This window comes from Triticum urartu, chromosome 3A (genome assembly GCF_056163025.1).
Source record: "Triticum urartu cultivar PI428250 chromosome 3A, HENAU_Tu73, whole genome shotgun sequence".
Taxonomy (NCBI): Eukaryota; Viridiplantae; Streptophyta; class Magnoliopsida; order Poales; family Poaceae; genus Triticum; species Triticum urartu.
Genome location: NC_141875.1, coordinates 695,362,800 through 695,378,906, shown reverse-complemented (window position 1 = coordinate 695,378,906; position 16,107 = coordinate 695,362,800). Strand labels below are relative to the sequence as shown.

Below are 16,107 nucleotides of genomic sequence, written 5' to 3'. Positions count from 1 at the left end.
AGATCTAGATGATTTGCTGAGGGAAAAGGGGAGAGGGCATGAGAGAAGCTCTCTCTGTTTCTTCGTTTGACGACCGACAAAGGATAGGGAAGATGTGTGGGTTGGGCCTGTGCGGGTGGATCACTTATCAGACCAAAACACCATGGCCAGTGACGTTTAGGAGGCGGGCGCCGAGGTTCCTGACATTTACCCATTGGCACGTAAGATGGTTAACGAGACATTGCAAAGCATGGATCACACGTGAAATAGCAGGCACCCCGGCGTCTCATGTGCAACTGAGATGCCAGGGATGCTGGCGTGACAAAAAAATCAAATATGAAAAAGAAATTCTAAACCAAGGTATTAAGGGGTTGTTTGGTCGTAGCCTTTGCTAGCCACGCTAAAGATGTGGCACTCATTTTAGCCGCCACACTTTCCGTGGCTCGTCACCCTGCCTCTGCTTAGGTGTGGCAAACTGAGGGGCTGTTTGATTTGAGACTAAGATTGCCACACTTAAAATTAGGCAAGTTTGACCAATTTACGTGTGTGTTTGGTTCAAGCCACATCTTAGGCAAGCCACACTAGGATCCTACATCACATACACTTAAAAAGTGTGTCAAAATTTTCTTAGGCTTGTCAACATGTGCCTTTTGTTTTGCCAAAAAGCTTAGAAGAATGATTTCGTCACCCTTAGCCAAGCCCCGTTTGCGATGCTAAACAAACAACGGCGGAACAAGCAAGCAAACAAACAACCAGATTAAAGTCGAGAGAGCACGGACAGAGGGTAGGAACTTGGAAAAGGAGGAACAAGACAGAGGGACAGCGGCGGGGCTGTCGCGTAGCCCGCGCCACCGAGCCGGGTTCCTTGGACGCATCGCACACGGCCGACCACCTTCTGCCTCCATCACGAGCCCCTCTCTCTTCCTTGGACTTTCTCGAGCGTTGCCCACCTGGGCGGGGAACTGTTTTCGAACCCAACAAAGCGCCATTTAAGCGCACGCCAGCGACCCCGTTGTTCCCATCCGGTTTGGACGGATGATGACAAGAAAGCGCACGTCCAAAACCCACACGGAAACAACGGGGCGATGTGCACCGCTTCTTGTCGTTGCTCCGGAGGCTCTTGCCTGGGCACCGCACATTTGTGCGCCAACAAACACCAACGTTTGTCTGTCTCCGGATTGGACTTGTGGTGCATAGCTAGCTACCTGGCCTGGCGTGACCGGACCGGGGGGCGGCGGTCTGTTCCTGCTTGGCGCCGTGCGCCAAAGCGGCATGGCCTGCGATTCTTTCATTTCTTTCTTTCTTCACGGTTCTCTCGTGTCCCCTGCACCTGCACGCCAAAGGTAAGATTCACCGTCTGAGGCCAACTCCATCGCATGACCCTAAACAGATATTCGGATTGGCCGGATTTTGTCTCTTTGGGGCGTCGATGGGTTCGCCCGTATCCGGCTTTGTCAGATGGATCGTGTGTGCGCGCACCGCGCGGCCGCACCTCAAATCATGTCCGCGGTGGACGTGAATAAAAAAAATATAAAAACTGGAATGAAATAACTAAAAAAAGTAAATAAACGCATTTAAAAAACATAAAACATATATAGGGCTCGGCCACAAAACGGCTCAGTTTCCACGGCCACTTAAAAGGCCCAGTTTCATAATTAACATATAAAAACAAAATAAAAAAAAACTCCTGCCGCGCCTGTCGGTGTCGTGGCCGTCGCCGTCTTCACTGGCCGCCGGTGTCATCGTCGTCGCTGACGAGGTCGACGTAGGCCGGCGGCGTCCACAGGTGGGCCGGAGGTGCGTGGTGGACGGGGGCGGGCTGGACGGCCGGAGGTGCCTGCACCACCTCCTCCCGTGGCGACGCCTCCCGCTCCAGTGAGCGCGGCGGAGTGGGGCACCAGTTCACGCCCACGCCGGCGGCCATCTCCGGAGCAATGCAGGACCAGCCCCACCCCTGGCCCAGCAGCTGCTGGAACGCGGCCGGCGGGTCCTCCTCCATCGCCTCCTCCGTGACGGCCGCCATCTGCAGCTCTGGGAAGGCGACGACCCCGGCGGCAGAGAGCGCCATGGCCTCCTCCAGGGCGTTCCAGTGCCGCTCGTCGTGCGTGTTCATGGAGTCGTCCATGACACGCTGCAGGAGACGGGCCTCCTCCTTCGCTGTCATGCGAGGAGGTGGAGGGGGCGACGGAGACAGCGAAGGCGATGACGTGGGCGTCAGGCCGCGCACCCGCGTACGCCCGCGCGCCTCTACATGTGGCCTCCGCGGCCCTGACATGGTGCCGGCGAAGTAGGATGCGCGCCACGTGTCGTGCTCGTCCTAGAGCCATGTGTCCCACAGCGGGGAGTCAGGGGCATACCTGTGGTTGTAGTACAGGTCGTCGGGGAGGAGGCGGCGGCGGCGCACGATCTCATCGCGCCGGGCACGGCCAGTCGGCCACTGGCGGGATGGGGACCCGGTCCGCGGAGAGGGGCCATCCGTTGGGGAGGTGGGCGTCGCTCCACGGGACCGGCGTCCTCGTCTCCCAGTACCTCCGGCACACGTCCGCGCAGATGTACTGCCGGTCGCGGTAGCCGGCGGGCCTAGGGGCAATGGTGAAGGGGGCCGGCGCGGGGGCTCGACGGGAGGAGCGCAGCGGTGACGCGTTCTGCTCCTCCTTCACGGATCCGCGGCGGCGGCCCGAGGAGGAGCCGGCCTCGCGGTCGTGCTTCCCCTTGCGGCCGTAGTTCCAAAGGCCCATGGCTGCGGCCGGCCGGCGAGTTCGAGGACTGGGAGTGGCTAGGGTTTCTAGGGTGTCGGCTTTCGAGGGGGCAGAGAGGGGCCGGAGTGGGAAGTGAGGACGACGACCGGTCCACGGGTCTCATTTAAGAAGGACGGCGACCTTCCACTGGGCCGATGACAGGTGGGGCCGGCCGCCCGTGCACATTGATGTTGGCGGGTGGGAGATAGGTGGCCGCCCCGCCACGCGGCCAGACGCGGACGAGCGGCGTGTCCGTTCGGTGTCCGCGGCGACCCAAACCCGGCGCAAGTTTGCGCTCGAAATGGGTCCGCCCGAACACAAAACGGACCAGATGGGTCCGGGCCGTCGCGCGCTGAGCCGTCTCGTTTATTCCTTTTACCCCAAACGGACGGGGACGGATAGGATAGGGTCACGCTGTGAAGTTGGCCTGAATGAGAAGAAAGGGACGCTCTGCTCTGAGTAGGCCCAGCATGGCGACGGAGAGAAAGTCGCCCAGAGATGACCAAACAGGCTTTGAACCACGGACGGGACGCGACCAAGGAACACTTTCAGGTTTCAGCAAGCACATGGATCGAAAACCATGGGCTCCAAGCTCTACACAGAGAGCCTTACTTCGTCAGCAGGCTGAATTCTCATACCTGCCCAACGCGTTTGGTTGGGTTGGGGGGAATTCAAACTAGGGACCGGGAGTTTCATGTTGAACTGGGAATCGACAAAGGCAAAATCTTGTTGTGTTGGAAATACGTGACATAATCTTCGGTAACTAGGCCTCCAGTAGCGGCATGATTTTTCGCCTGTAAATCCGCAACAAACCTGCCAACCTATAGAGGCCACCATGCGACCAAGGTAGAAAAAGCTCAGGCAGGCTTGCTGTTCCTCTCCCAACCCAGATTTCTTGGAATTTTTTTTTCTTGCACAAATCGTACCATGTCATCGGCTAGATTATTTCTATTGCATCCATCTTATTTGATTGCATCCATGCAAGCAACCAGATGACACGAGACAACACGCGATGCAAGCGACAGAGTCAAGAGCTACTAATACTATATATACATGAAGCGCTAATGCACTAGGCTAACACGATGCTTCCATAATGTGCAGCATGGAATTCTACAACATACTACTGGTAGTAATTCAAACGGGGAGCAAGGCTACGCTAAGCCGTTTTTTAGGAGGTGCAGTAATTACATGATCTGATACTTTCAGTTTTGTGAGGCAACAGGCACACAGCAGAGAAAGGATCCCTCCTGCTTTTCGCCGTCCAAACTTGAAAGTCACTCCTGCTGCGATGGTGGTCTGCTGAAATCATCATGACGGTGACCAAAAGACCGACCGGTTAAGCCGTTAAGGTTTAAACTATCTAGGTACATACAGGGAGGAGTTCATCATTCGACCCAGATGAGCTTGAAGATGTTCTTGCTAGCCCCCGCGTTGACCATGTTGCTCTTGTTCTTCAGCATCTCCTCTTGGGCACGCCTATCACCATCCTTCAAAGTTACAAGGATAAACTTTTAGTTCTACAGACATGTTGAATTATTCTGGTAAGAGAGACATTACTAGTACGAGCAGCAGCGAATGATATGAACATGCATTGCTCACATTTGGTCGGAATTCCAGGTATGATCAAGTGCTTTGCATGAAAAGAACACTGTATAAGTTGAAAGGAGAAGACGACTCACAAGCATCTTGTACGCCCTGGCAAGCGAGAGGATAGTGGGGTAGAGACTCGTCACGGCAAGAGCAGCTTCTTCGGTCACCTGTGGCACCTGATTTACATGCAAGATTGATGAGCAAACTACGGCATGAAACGGACTACCCTCTAAACTTTGGTGAAGGTGGCTGTAGCCGCCCAGTTACCTGCATAAGCTGAAGGGCGAATATGTCGCTCACAGTGACCTTCTCAAGGTCAGAAGACCTTTTCACAAACTCATCGTAGGTCAGGCAAAGTCGAGAAGTGTCAGCACCAGCAGAGAAGTTTGTTCTGTAGTAATCAATTATAGAGCGTGTGAGGTGGCCGTATTTCTTTTCAGTATCAGCATACCCATTGGTTCTTTGGACATCAAATCCTTCAAGAACCTCAGTAGTGAAGCAGCTGAAATACAAGGCATATGGAACAGTTAATAGGGCATACAACTGGCATCCTGAACGAAAGGAACGATACTTGGTAATATTAAACAACGAGAAAAAGTACTGCTATTCAGGGTTAAACATGATCGCCCAGGCTTCATGAGAAGTGTACGTACGCTGTTTTAACGCTCTCTGATCCATCGACAGTGTTTGGATCCCCTTCAACTAGATATATTAGCTTCCTAAGCCCACATTTCTGCAAAGGGTCGAACAAATGGAAGTATCACATTGTATTGTTGCTAAAATAAACCCAGCAAACCCATAGATATGGACAAGAAATACAGTTTCTTTGGGAAGAGATGCACAATCTACAGGTTCAAGCTTATGTCTGCTAATAACATAGTCATTCATTATCTCATAAACAAATATGAGCTATGTTTTTCAATTAATCATAACAAAGAATAAGAAAAAACTCAGCTAAGATTAGACTGAAGCAACATCAAATCACAGGGGATAGCATGCGGGCATAAAACATGGCTGGTCAAAAGACACTCAGCATGTTGTAGAAAGAAAAGAAAAAACAAATATCATATACAAGTTACACAAAGTTCATCTAAAAATAAAAAGAAGCACCTATCTGATGCACTGCTGCTCTTCGTCAAAGTAAAAAAAAGGGTCTTTATCTAACTCAGTGGCGGTGCCACGAATCATATCATGTGTAGTCAATTGGGTGTTGTGTAGTCAAATGTATGAATTTATAAGATTTTGTTGCCTGATTTCTACTTGTTGTATGATGTATTTACAAAAATCTGTGTAGTCAATTGACCTAACAGGTCAAGTGTGGCTTCGCCACTGATCTAACTGTTTAGACATGCAGGCTAATGACTATGCCCATCAACTTATTTGCAACATGACCAAAACAATCAAAACAATGTTTTGTGTTGCCATAACTACTGATCAGGATTATCGCATAAAGTAAATGATAATCTATGATACAAATTTTCTTATCACTATCACTGAGAAATGGAAAGCATAAAGAACTGGGAAAGTTAAGATGGAAGAAAATTCAAAGCTAGTTCAGATGGTACCTTCAGTCTTAGTTTTTGATCTTTGTATCTGTTGTCTTTAATTGAGCCAAGCAAATCATCCACATTTTTCCTTTCAACAATGAAATCAAGAACATACTCCGTGCCAAGTTGTTTATGGCGAGCAATCCAAAGAGCATCTCCAACAGGCAAGTGTTTAATCTGGATGACATGGTTCGAACAGAAGGATCAGCACCATTTTCTTTGGCACGTTATATGAACAGTTCAATCTACGCAAATCAACTTTGTTAGATTATTTTATGCTGTCTCCTTGTACACAAGCAAGAAAAAAGTGCAGTCAGCAATCATCAAGACAGTGGGGCAGCGGCCAAACATATCAGATAATTAATCCAAAAAATTCAAAAAAAAAGATAATTAATCCAGCAGTACAGGGCATTTAATTTAGAGCCGTGTTGATGCATGGTGATAACTTTTAGCAGTGTATTTTGGTTGTCTGAAGAAATGTACAAGGATTACACCCAGAGTACTGATGAATTAGACACAAGAAAAAAAAGGGCGAGTAGTGTTAAACAAAGAAGAGTTCACTCTCAATCCAACTAACCTTTACAGGTACACCAAACTGCGTGTGTATGTTATCCACAACTTTTCTTCTGGCACGGGCCCTGCACAAAACAGGAGCAATCATGAGAGAACTGAATTCTGATGCATAGATGGATGATTAAATAAAACATGATAAACTATTTGGTGTAACAACAATCAATTTGTTTCCTTGAAAAATAACTTTGATAATTAAACAACATACAGAATCTAAAACTTTATATACATGTGAACGCACGCACTAAACATTAACAGAAACAGAAGGTTAAATAGTTTAAGTAACACAAGGACATGAATCAAAGTGTGGTCAAATTCACAATTCCAGCAGTAAGTAGATATAAACACGTGACAGCCCTTAACTTCCTCATTTTAACAGAAAAAATATATTAAACGTGAAGAAAGGAATGCCCTTGCAAACAGTGGGCAAGCGAGAACAGGTACACATACTCCCAATCCTCGGTTGCTTACCATCCTGAAAAGTTTTTTTGAAGGGACAGGGTAGGCCATTTAATTCTTATTTGTGTGTATTCCTACTTAAAGATCACATACAGCTAAAATATACAATAACTCATGAGTAAGGTATGATCATACAAACCCAAAAGTATCTCGATTATCCAATATCAGCACCACTTCATAAGTATCTAGAAAACTTTTATCATACTGACGAGGTGGCATAGCTAGTAGAGAGTTTTCAGCAGAACCCTGACAATGGAAAAGAAAGTATTGTGTTATGCTCCGTTTGAAAAAGAAAATGGGTACTCAAAGGGGAACTCAAGTGTACCATTGCACTAAATGATTGCTGTCCGAACATTCCTTGAGATGAAAGAGGAGAATTAGTAGCACGGCAATTGTCTGAAAGGGCATTAACTAAAAATATCAGTAGAGAGTAATATTTTGTTTATGGAATATAATATTATCTGCAAAGAAAGCATACTGGTACGAAAAGAACTGGAATTGCCTGCTTTTGAGTTTGGAAGTCCACTCCTTTCAGAAAAATTCTCGGAACCTGCAATTAAGTAAATGAAATTAATGATAGAGCTGCAGGGGTACAATGTTCAGTTATCTGGAAACTCATACTGCATGAACTGAAAACTTTACTAATACCTATCAGGGGACTGCTGCCTTCTTGTTCATCAGAATCTGAATCACTGAGCATAACACTTTCAGGATGACCGGTCGCCGTGAAAGGTCCTGCAGGATCATCTAATCCAGACTTTGTGAGACAAATGCGAGCAGTCTCTTTGCCTTTTTCTGTTAGGTAATACCTAAAACAAACTCATACAGTAAGCCGCAAGTTTATGCTTGGTATCTCAACAGAATGTGTGTGTTTAGCATATAAAGTCCCAGCTAGAAACAAGAAATGTAAACTGAACAGACTGAACTTCTGCTTGTACTCGGGGTGGAAATAAAATGTAGGACCAAAATACTGAGCAGGATCTGGTTCATGTAGCAAACTGGCATATATCTGGAACATTCCCAAAATGGCCGCATGTGCAAGATTGTTATAAACGTGTTTCAGGTTCATATTGTGGACCCAACAAGTTCAAAGGAGCTATGGAATCATACATGCCTGCTTCTATTCCATCAATACAAAATTGATGATATGCCACATGAGAGCTGTATCTTTAACAGATATATTTTCTTCATTTGCTCAAATGATTAGAGGATATTATATTACCTAGAGTGCATACAAGCATCAAATAGCAAACTATTAGATGTTGCTTCTCTGCTAGCATATATATGACTTACTGCCACACTATATCAAACTTCCTCCAACCAACAAAGGAAAAAAATCAAGTAGAAATGTTTCTTGATAGAAGTTAAATTACTAGAAAACCCATATACCAATCAGCAGAAGCATATCAGAGGTTAGGCACATTTTGGGATCCAGTCCACCGCACTCAGAGCAAAACAGGTGAAAGGGTTTTGTATCTGGTGAGTGCTGTGGGAGCATGAATCAGATAAACTAGTGCAGACACGATCATAACTAAAACGTGAGAACCCTATGAACCTTCTAATGAGAGGAGTCAAGTTCAGGGATACAAGTGCAATAGTTTATATAGCTCTGATATCCCCAATCCTTGAGTTTGAGTCCATATCAGACTAAGCAAAAGCTCACAATTAATACCTAGAAGCGCTGCAATAGTACAGTATAAAGCAATAGTCTGTGATGGAACAAGTAATAATACTTGTACGATATAATAAGTGACTACAAAACATATGGGGTCTATCCCTCTAAAAGATCAAATTAAATAAATGATAGAAAAGGTAAGATAAACATGGGGGTGAGCCTAGTACATTACTTTGCAGGGTTACTCTTTTTCACAACAAGATCCTTTTCCGTTAAGTTTTTCATGCAACTCCATCCAGTGTAGAAGTCACTACCAGAATTCCCGTGTTTTGATTTGTAGTTGTTTGGGCTGCTCATAGTGCAATGGACATAGTTAGTGATGCACTAATATATCAGCTGAAATAAGCAACCATGCGATTTACTGAATCGCTGAAACTGTACCCTATTGCCTTTCGCGACAGACCACTGGCTTCAGCGGCATCAATAAGCTCTTGCTTCTTCATAATCTCCGTCCCTCTTATCATTTCCCTAGGGGACAAATCAACTGTGAGCATCTCCTCTTGCATATTCAGTTAACTTTTCCTACCTTCTCTTTGTCCTAAGGTTGCTACTACTTCTGTCAGGAGAATAACAAAATTTAGACCCCCAAGAAAATCATACCTGTAGAGTGTGATCACTATTGCGTAAGCAGCTGAATTCAGCTGTGGCACATAGGGTTTGTTTCGCTTTCTTTTCTTTCCTGTATAAAAGGACAGTACCCTTTAAGATATAATGAATAAAACCTATTCCATTAAACTAACTGTTGAGAAAACTGAAGAGGAAGAAGAAACGTCAGCCTGATGATGGAAAAGAAAAGAAAGAGAAGATTTGTAGGCCACGCGAGTAATCATGGAAAGTTGTAAACTAGTACCCGTTTCTCCTGGCGTATTACTTCTCGGAGGAGATGAATCAAGGCTGGACCCTGGAAAGGAGTCTTTCATGACGTCAACAACCCAACCTCCAACGCCCCTGACAAAAATAATAGAACCGAAGAAGCAACAACGATGATCAAACTAATCCAGAAAATGTAAAGTTTCTGAAAAATTGATGCAACTCAATGTAGAAAGTAACATTTGGTAGAAGATACATTCCACACATTAATCTAGTATGTGATTTCCTCGTCTCGATTCAACACAGAAAAGAAAAACGAAAGGTGCAGAGTTCTACATGGATCAAAACTAAAGCCATGCTGGTATACTGTTATAGCACTTCATAGGTTATCCACTTGCAGGCAAATCCCAAGTTGAATGGTGGCTTAAACGTGGTATGAATACATTTCGCCAGATATAAAGCGGTCATGGCCAAAATCGATTTCAGCATACACCAGCAGCAAATCAGTGGATGCAGCAGAGCACATAAACATATGGGGACTGACACTTATAATTCCACAGCTATGCAAACGGAATGCATGCTCAGATCAAATCGGCACAAGTAAAAATCCCCTAAGGCCCAAGGCACACTACATCAACCAAACAAAACTAAGATCCCAGGGCTAACGCGCCCAAATCATAAACCGATCCATTCGTGTTCGAGCGGCAATGTGACACCATATAACAATAAATAAGCCTCTCCGATTCGCGTCTGACTACGGCACAGAAGCGCGACACTGCCGCCCGATCCAAATCACACGACCCCGGAATCGACCAAAACCTAGCCTCGTCGCAACAGCGTAAACGGAAACGGGCCTGAGAGAGATGGGGGAAATGCGCACTTAAGACGGGCCAGGTCGCCGGGGGTCCGGATGGGCTCCTTGGCGGAGCAGACGCCGGTGTAGGCGGCGGAGAGCGCGCGGGCCTGGTGGTCCGGGAGGCCGGCCGGCTGCTGCGCCGCCATGGAGCGGTGCTTCTCGAAGATGCTGGCCGCGACCTCCTCGTTCTCCGGGAGGTTCACCTTGCGCTTCTTCTTCGGCACCGACGGCGCCATCCGCGTCGTGGGATTGGGAGGGGACTCGGGGTGTGGTGGGGGGAGGGGGTTAGGGTTTGGGATTTGGAAATGGGGAGGGAGAGCCCGCCATTATTGTGGGTTCGGAGGTTTTGGTTTGGCGGGTGATAGGCGCCACATGGCTGGCAAAACGGGCCGGCACGGCACGGCCTACAGGGGCACGATTAGTAAACGGGCCGTCTCGTGCCGGCCGCGTGGGGAAACCCTATTTGACACTCTCTGCGTCAAAGTGTCGACCAAACGGACAGGGGCGCGATTGATTGGGCCGGCCTATCTACACATACATGGAAGTATAGCTGGCAGTTCCGGTTTTGGGAACCTTCCAGAAGATTCCTAGCCGGTTTTCTCGGTTCTGGGGTCCTTCTAGAAGGTTCCTGAACCGGCTTCTTTTGTTCCTTCTTCCTTTTTTTTCCTCTTTACTTTTTCTTTTCTCCTTTTTTGCCTCTTTTAATTGTACAATTTCAAAATTGTTCCAAATATTCTATTTTTCTTATCGTTTCCAATTTTATTTCCGTATTTTAAAAATTATTTGAAGTTTTAAAACAAATTCGTGTTATACCAATGTTTCTTTTTTGAAATTTTAGAAAAAAATTCCATTTTCAAAAAAAATCTTGTACACAAAAAATCCTTGGGATTTTCAAATTGTATCAGATTCGAAATTTTGTTCTGCATTTGAAAAGCTGTATCCATTTTCAAATTTACTAACCAAATTATAAAATGTTTGCATTTTCAAAAAATGTTATGGAATTGTTTTTTTCATGTTTAACGAAAAAGTTTGAAGTTATCGAAAAATGCTTCCATTTTCAATTTTTTGTTCACATATACAAAAAAGCTTTGGGGTTTTAATATTGCTTTCAAGTTCAAAATTTTGTTCTTCATTTCAAAAGTTGTACCTGTTTTCAAAATATGTTAACCAATTTAAAAATGTTCTGGAATTTGAAATTTTGTTCGTGTTTTACAAAAAATGTTTCCATTCTCAATTTTTTGTTCACGTAGACAAAATTCTTCAAGATTTTCAAATTGTTCTGAAATTCAAAATTTTGTTCTGCATTTCAAAAGCTGTACTCGTTTTCAATTTTTGTTCACCAATTTAAAAACGTTTGCCTTTTCAAATTATGTTCTGGACTTTGGAAATTTATTCGCATTTTACAAAAGACTGTTCGGAAAATATATAAAATGTTTGCGTTATAGAAAATATTTAGGATTTTCAAAATATTTAATTTTTTATTTTTGTTGCAAATTCAAAAAATGTTCGGGAATTTAAAATTCATTTGCAGTTTCGAAAGATGCTCGGAAAATTTAAATTTGGTTCGCGTTTGTCAAAAAGTATTCGTAATTTCAAAACAGTGTTTACAGTTTTTATGTAATGCTCAATTTACGCCGCTTGTTTTAGTTCATTTGAATTCGAGCCAAATATTTCCCACGAAGGCTCAGTTGGTGTGGTGGCTAGCAAGATGCGTACACACACGAGAGGTCTGTCTTTCGAATTCCAACTCGACTGCAGTTTTCTTTTTACGAATTTTTGCTCGCACGAGTTCAATCCCAATGGATCGGCCCAGTCGCGCGAATATTGTGCGAAGGGATGACTTTTGGACGCAGAATGCGTCAAATAGGTGGTCCCGGCCGCTTGCTGCACCTAGCAGCCCAAGCTTGGCCGGTTAGCTTTTTTTTGGTGGAAGCTCGTTAGCTAATCGGACCGGCACGTGTGCTGTTTGGCCTACTAGACAGTTGTTTAGGAGCAATGCTAGACCTACGAAGATATTCTACGTAAGTTAACGGGCAAGCTTATATGGAGGATTATTATTGGACCTAAGAGGAGGATGGGGCCCACCCCCCCTAAAATCAGGGGTCAGAGATAATTAGCGAGAAGGATTTGCGTTGAACTTTCGTAACTCCACGTAGGTGTAGAATTATTGGTTTTTTAGGCCACTTTCAGTTTCGTAACTTGGGCAAGTCGGTTCGCCCTTCTGCTGGGCCTTGCGGGCCCCTGCCCCGGGCTCATCCGGGTCCTCTTGATGGGCCACCCCTGGTGCATATCCCTTGTCTACGTTTATCTTAGATGCAAAAAGAAAAAGTCTACGTTTATCTACTTTTTGAACCTCCTTCCGAAACAGAACAGAGGAACAAACCGCAAGTCACATCGTATCAAAATGCAAGCATTATCATGGAGGAAAAACAACATCACTCATCTTTCTTTCTTTTTGCGGGTGAACATCACTCATCTTTCAAAGACTTACATATAAGAAAATTATAAGCAAGGAGAAGTTCCTCGTGTTACAATCATCTCATACTCTATGCAGCACGCCTCATTCTTCACCGCTGGCAATTTAGTCCGGTGCTTCAGCGACCAGACCCTCCATCCTGTAGTCCTCCAGCGGTACTCAGACGTTCACCACCGTCATAACGTCGTCTATATAACTGATGCCCAGGCGTACTATACACCATGAAAAATTCAGCTCGGCTCTGCGTAGATGGTGGTGCTACTTTTAGATAATGCGTCATTCTATTTTTTGTGGTTCAGATCGTGACATATTTGTAGACAGACACGTCAGCTGACCAACAAGAAGGAAGCAAATATACCCATATGACGGGATATTACAAATAATTCAGAAATGCCCCGTAAATAAGAAAATACTTCCTCCGTTTTTTAATATAAGATGTTTTAGGTGTTCTACATGTTGTCTAGATTCATACTAAAAAGAATGAATGTACACACTAGAACATGTCTAGATACATTTGATACGTGTAGAATGTGGCCAAAAGCTAATACATCTTATATTTATGAACGGAGGGAGTATCATATTTTGTGTTTCGGAAATGTCCTCAAACTGAATGTAGCAGGTGTGAAGAAACGGACAGTGAGGGACGCGGTGCAGCCACAGCCTTTGGTAGTTTACCCATCCCCATTTCGAAACTTGAAGTCTGCAGGAATTTCGTATGGAATGGGAAATTCAAATGTGGAGAGGCTTCCTTTCAGTTCCAAAATAATGCTACAGCTATTGCTCTGTTCTCCTGCTAGTCAGGGTGGGAAAAAGGCAACCAGGATAAACGGAAGCCAAATGACGATGTTTCTGAAGATTAGAAGAAGCGAAAAATGAACCGCTGAGAATGGGTCAGCCCCATTCTAGCATCAAGCTGGAAGTGGACACAAGCCATGGGAAAAAACTAAATTAATCAGTGTTGCGGCACACTAGTACTTCCTTGCTGGATTATATCTAAGCTAGATCATTACTGCAAGTCCAGGAAACTATCACAACTTCCTTCCAATTTGAGAAAGTATCAGACCTCTACGAAGGAACTTGCAGGGTTTTGGCATGCATATTCTCAAACTGTCACTGCAAACTGTAACTGTGATTCTACCAATACAAGCAAACCTAATATGTTGGGCGCGAGATTACTAACCAAACATGTGCCGATAGCACTCCACAGATAGATAATCATCAAATAGCTGGGCACTTTTAGCGGTGGATATAGGCTGAAGCAGTAGATAGGTACATTAACATTTTGATGGAAGTGGTCCAATGCACACCCCCTAAGTCTCAAGAAGCAAAACTCCAAAAGTTTTAATGCTTATCAAGAACCTACCGGTAACCACCTGGTATTCTGCTATTTCAATACTAAGGACAATGACTAGTATTCATGCAAGCATATCATCAGTTTTGTTATCTGTAAGCTACCATATCTGTATAAAACATTTTTCCCCATCTTGCAGATTGTAGTTCTGTAAAACACTACAATTTGCAATTCACAGAACAGATTCTTACTGAGGTTAAAATAGATCAGTGTCATCCTTACATCTTCCACAAGGTTTTATACACATTCTCAGCATATATTATAGAGTAGCAAAACTATAAAGGAAAATTTTAAACAAGCATGGTGAGTGCAGGCGTGCATTAACATTTGGTTCATACTCCCTCCGTCCGGAATTACTTGTCTCTCCAATGAATGTATCTAGAGTACATATATAGACAAGCAAAGTAGATACTACTAAGTCCAACCTCCCTCCTACTTAGGAATTACTCCCTCTGTAAATTCTTATAAGACGTTTTAGGTCACAAAGGGAGTATTTTCTAGCTAGATACTGACAGCGATAGTAAGCAAGGAGACCATCAAGAAGAAGCACCAGTGCTAGCTCCCCTACAGCCCTCGGAGAAAACGTGGCAGCCTCACACGACTGCCATCTTTCCTCTCGAAGAACGGATGCCTGACTAGGCTCTCTTTGAAAGAGATCTCGAGAAGCTTTGGATCAATGTTCTCCCATAGGAATTTCTGGATCACCTCGCCTTGTTGTCACAGTGAAACAGGGAGAGGGACCAACAAATGCGACCGATTAGCAGCATATCTCCGTTCTCAGACACAACCTTGCCGTATAGACACTGAACACATTTACCATCTTCCATCATCTCCTCCTCCGGCAATTCCGTCCGTACTTTGACGACCATACTTCTGCCTCGTAGTCCTCCAACACCCATGTTTTCGCGGGCATGGCAGCGGTATCTATGCAGCCGTTGCCGAGCATACCATCCATCTGAAGCAGATGTGCCAAGCTGGTGGCTGTGGGAGATTGCACCCAGCTAAATGACTCTGCCACCGTGTCGAAAATTACTATCTTTCTGTTGAAAGCATGCCAGTGTAGGCAGCCATGTAGCAGGAGAGGCGGGTGCTCGGAGGCTTGAAGGTGCCACCAGGACCTGTCCTTGTTCATGGATGGCGAGGCCACTGGCAGCCCGATGCATCTCTGTTGTCCCTGGAACGAGCTGATGGTGAGGACGTAGTAGGCAACCCTGCAACTCTTGTTGTCTGGATACTTCCAGAAGAGGACACGGTAGTCGCCTGACGGGCGGTGAGGGTACAGGGCCGCGACACTGCCGCCGGTCAGATCCGGGAGCTGCAGCCACTGGCGCGTCGCCGGGTTGCAGATGTAGAAGCGGTGGTTGGAGAGGGAAAGGAGGAGGAGGCCGTCGCAGGAGGCGTGGATGGTGAAGCTACGATGAGATTTGTTGTAGTCGTCGAACCCGAGGACGGGCCGGCGAGCGGCGGGGGTTCGCCGGATATCCAAGGCATCAACCACGGCGTGGGTGGCGTAGTCATTGCTCCTGGTGCGGAAGAAGACCAGCGGGAGCGATGGCTGGCGGCGGTGGTGGGCCATCAGGAACGCGGCGTCGGAGGCGAGGCGGCGCCAGGAGCGGCAGGCCGCGCGGCAGCGGAGGAGCACCTTCGCCGGCACGTGGACGAGGATTTCCCACTGGACGACCTCGTCAGGGATGGGGGCAGGGACGGCGGCACGGTCACGCCTGCGCCTGCGCGGCGGCTCGTTCACCACGGATCCAGCGCCGCCGCCAGCCATCGCAGGAGCTCGCCGCGACGGCGAATCGTAGGGTTTGACCTGAATTTTGCGGTGACGCGGCGAGGCCTGGTGGATAATTGGGCAAACATGACTTGCACGAATATTTAAGTGCCAACCAACGGTGGATTAAGCCCTCTCACAACTTACTTGATGCAGTTTTAGTTACTTTTTATTTTTATTTTTTTGCAGGGAGTTACTTTTTATTTATTCATCGGCCGTAAAGGCTTTTTCAATTGTCTCATCACCTAGGATGATTGCTTATCATTCGAATATGGCTATTTC

At 45.9% G+C, this 16,107-nt stretch overlaps 2 protein-coding genes across 4 annotated transcripts; both read right to left on the bottom strand.

Moving 5' to 3' along the window:
• Window positions 1-3,732: 3,732 nt before the first annotated feature.
• LOC125528140 (crossover junction endonuclease MUS81) lies at window positions 3,733-10,547 on the bottom strand. 3 transcript variants are annotated; one of them, XM_048692648.2, is made up of 16 exons: window positions 10,249-10,547; window positions 9,409-9,506; window positions 9,159-9,237; window positions 8,940-9,026; window positions 8,731-8,847; window positions 7,532-7,692; window positions 7,362-7,433; window positions 7,209-7,279; window positions 7,023-7,129; window positions 6,432-6,492; window positions 5,873-6,031; window positions 4,961-5,040; window positions 4,575-4,809; window positions 4,397-4,483; window positions 4,090-4,204; window positions 3,733-4,013 (listed from the first exon to the last, which is right to left on the bottom strand). In XM_048692648.2, the coding sequence occupies exons 1-15, from the start codon at window positions 10,458-10,460 to the stop codon at window positions 4,103-4,105; spliced, it is 1,728 nt and encodes a 575-aa protein (XP_048548605.2). In that variant the 5' UTR covers window positions 10,461-10,547; the 3' UTR covers window positions 3,733-4,013; window positions 4,090-4,102. The 3 variants fall into 3 exon arrangements, with proteins under 3 accessions (XP_048548605.2, XP_048548604.2, XP_048548606.2); XM_048692647.2 differs by having other exon boundaries at window positions 3,733-4,204; XM_048692649.2 differs by having other exon boundaries at window positions 3,733-4,204; window positions 7,386-7,433.
• A 4,102-nt stretch (window positions 10,548-14,649) lies between these two features.
• LOC147981751 (F-box protein At5g49610-like) lies at window positions 14,650-15,869 on the bottom strand. The gene has a single exon (XM_087517205.1). It carries the CDS (start codon window positions 15,823-15,825, stop codon window positions 14,878-14,880), a length of 948 nt encoding a protein of 315 aa, XP_087373331.1. The 5' UTR covers window positions 15,826-15,869; the 3' UTR covers window positions 14,650-14,877.
• Between the last annotated feature and the right edge of the window lie 238 nt (window positions 15,870-16,107).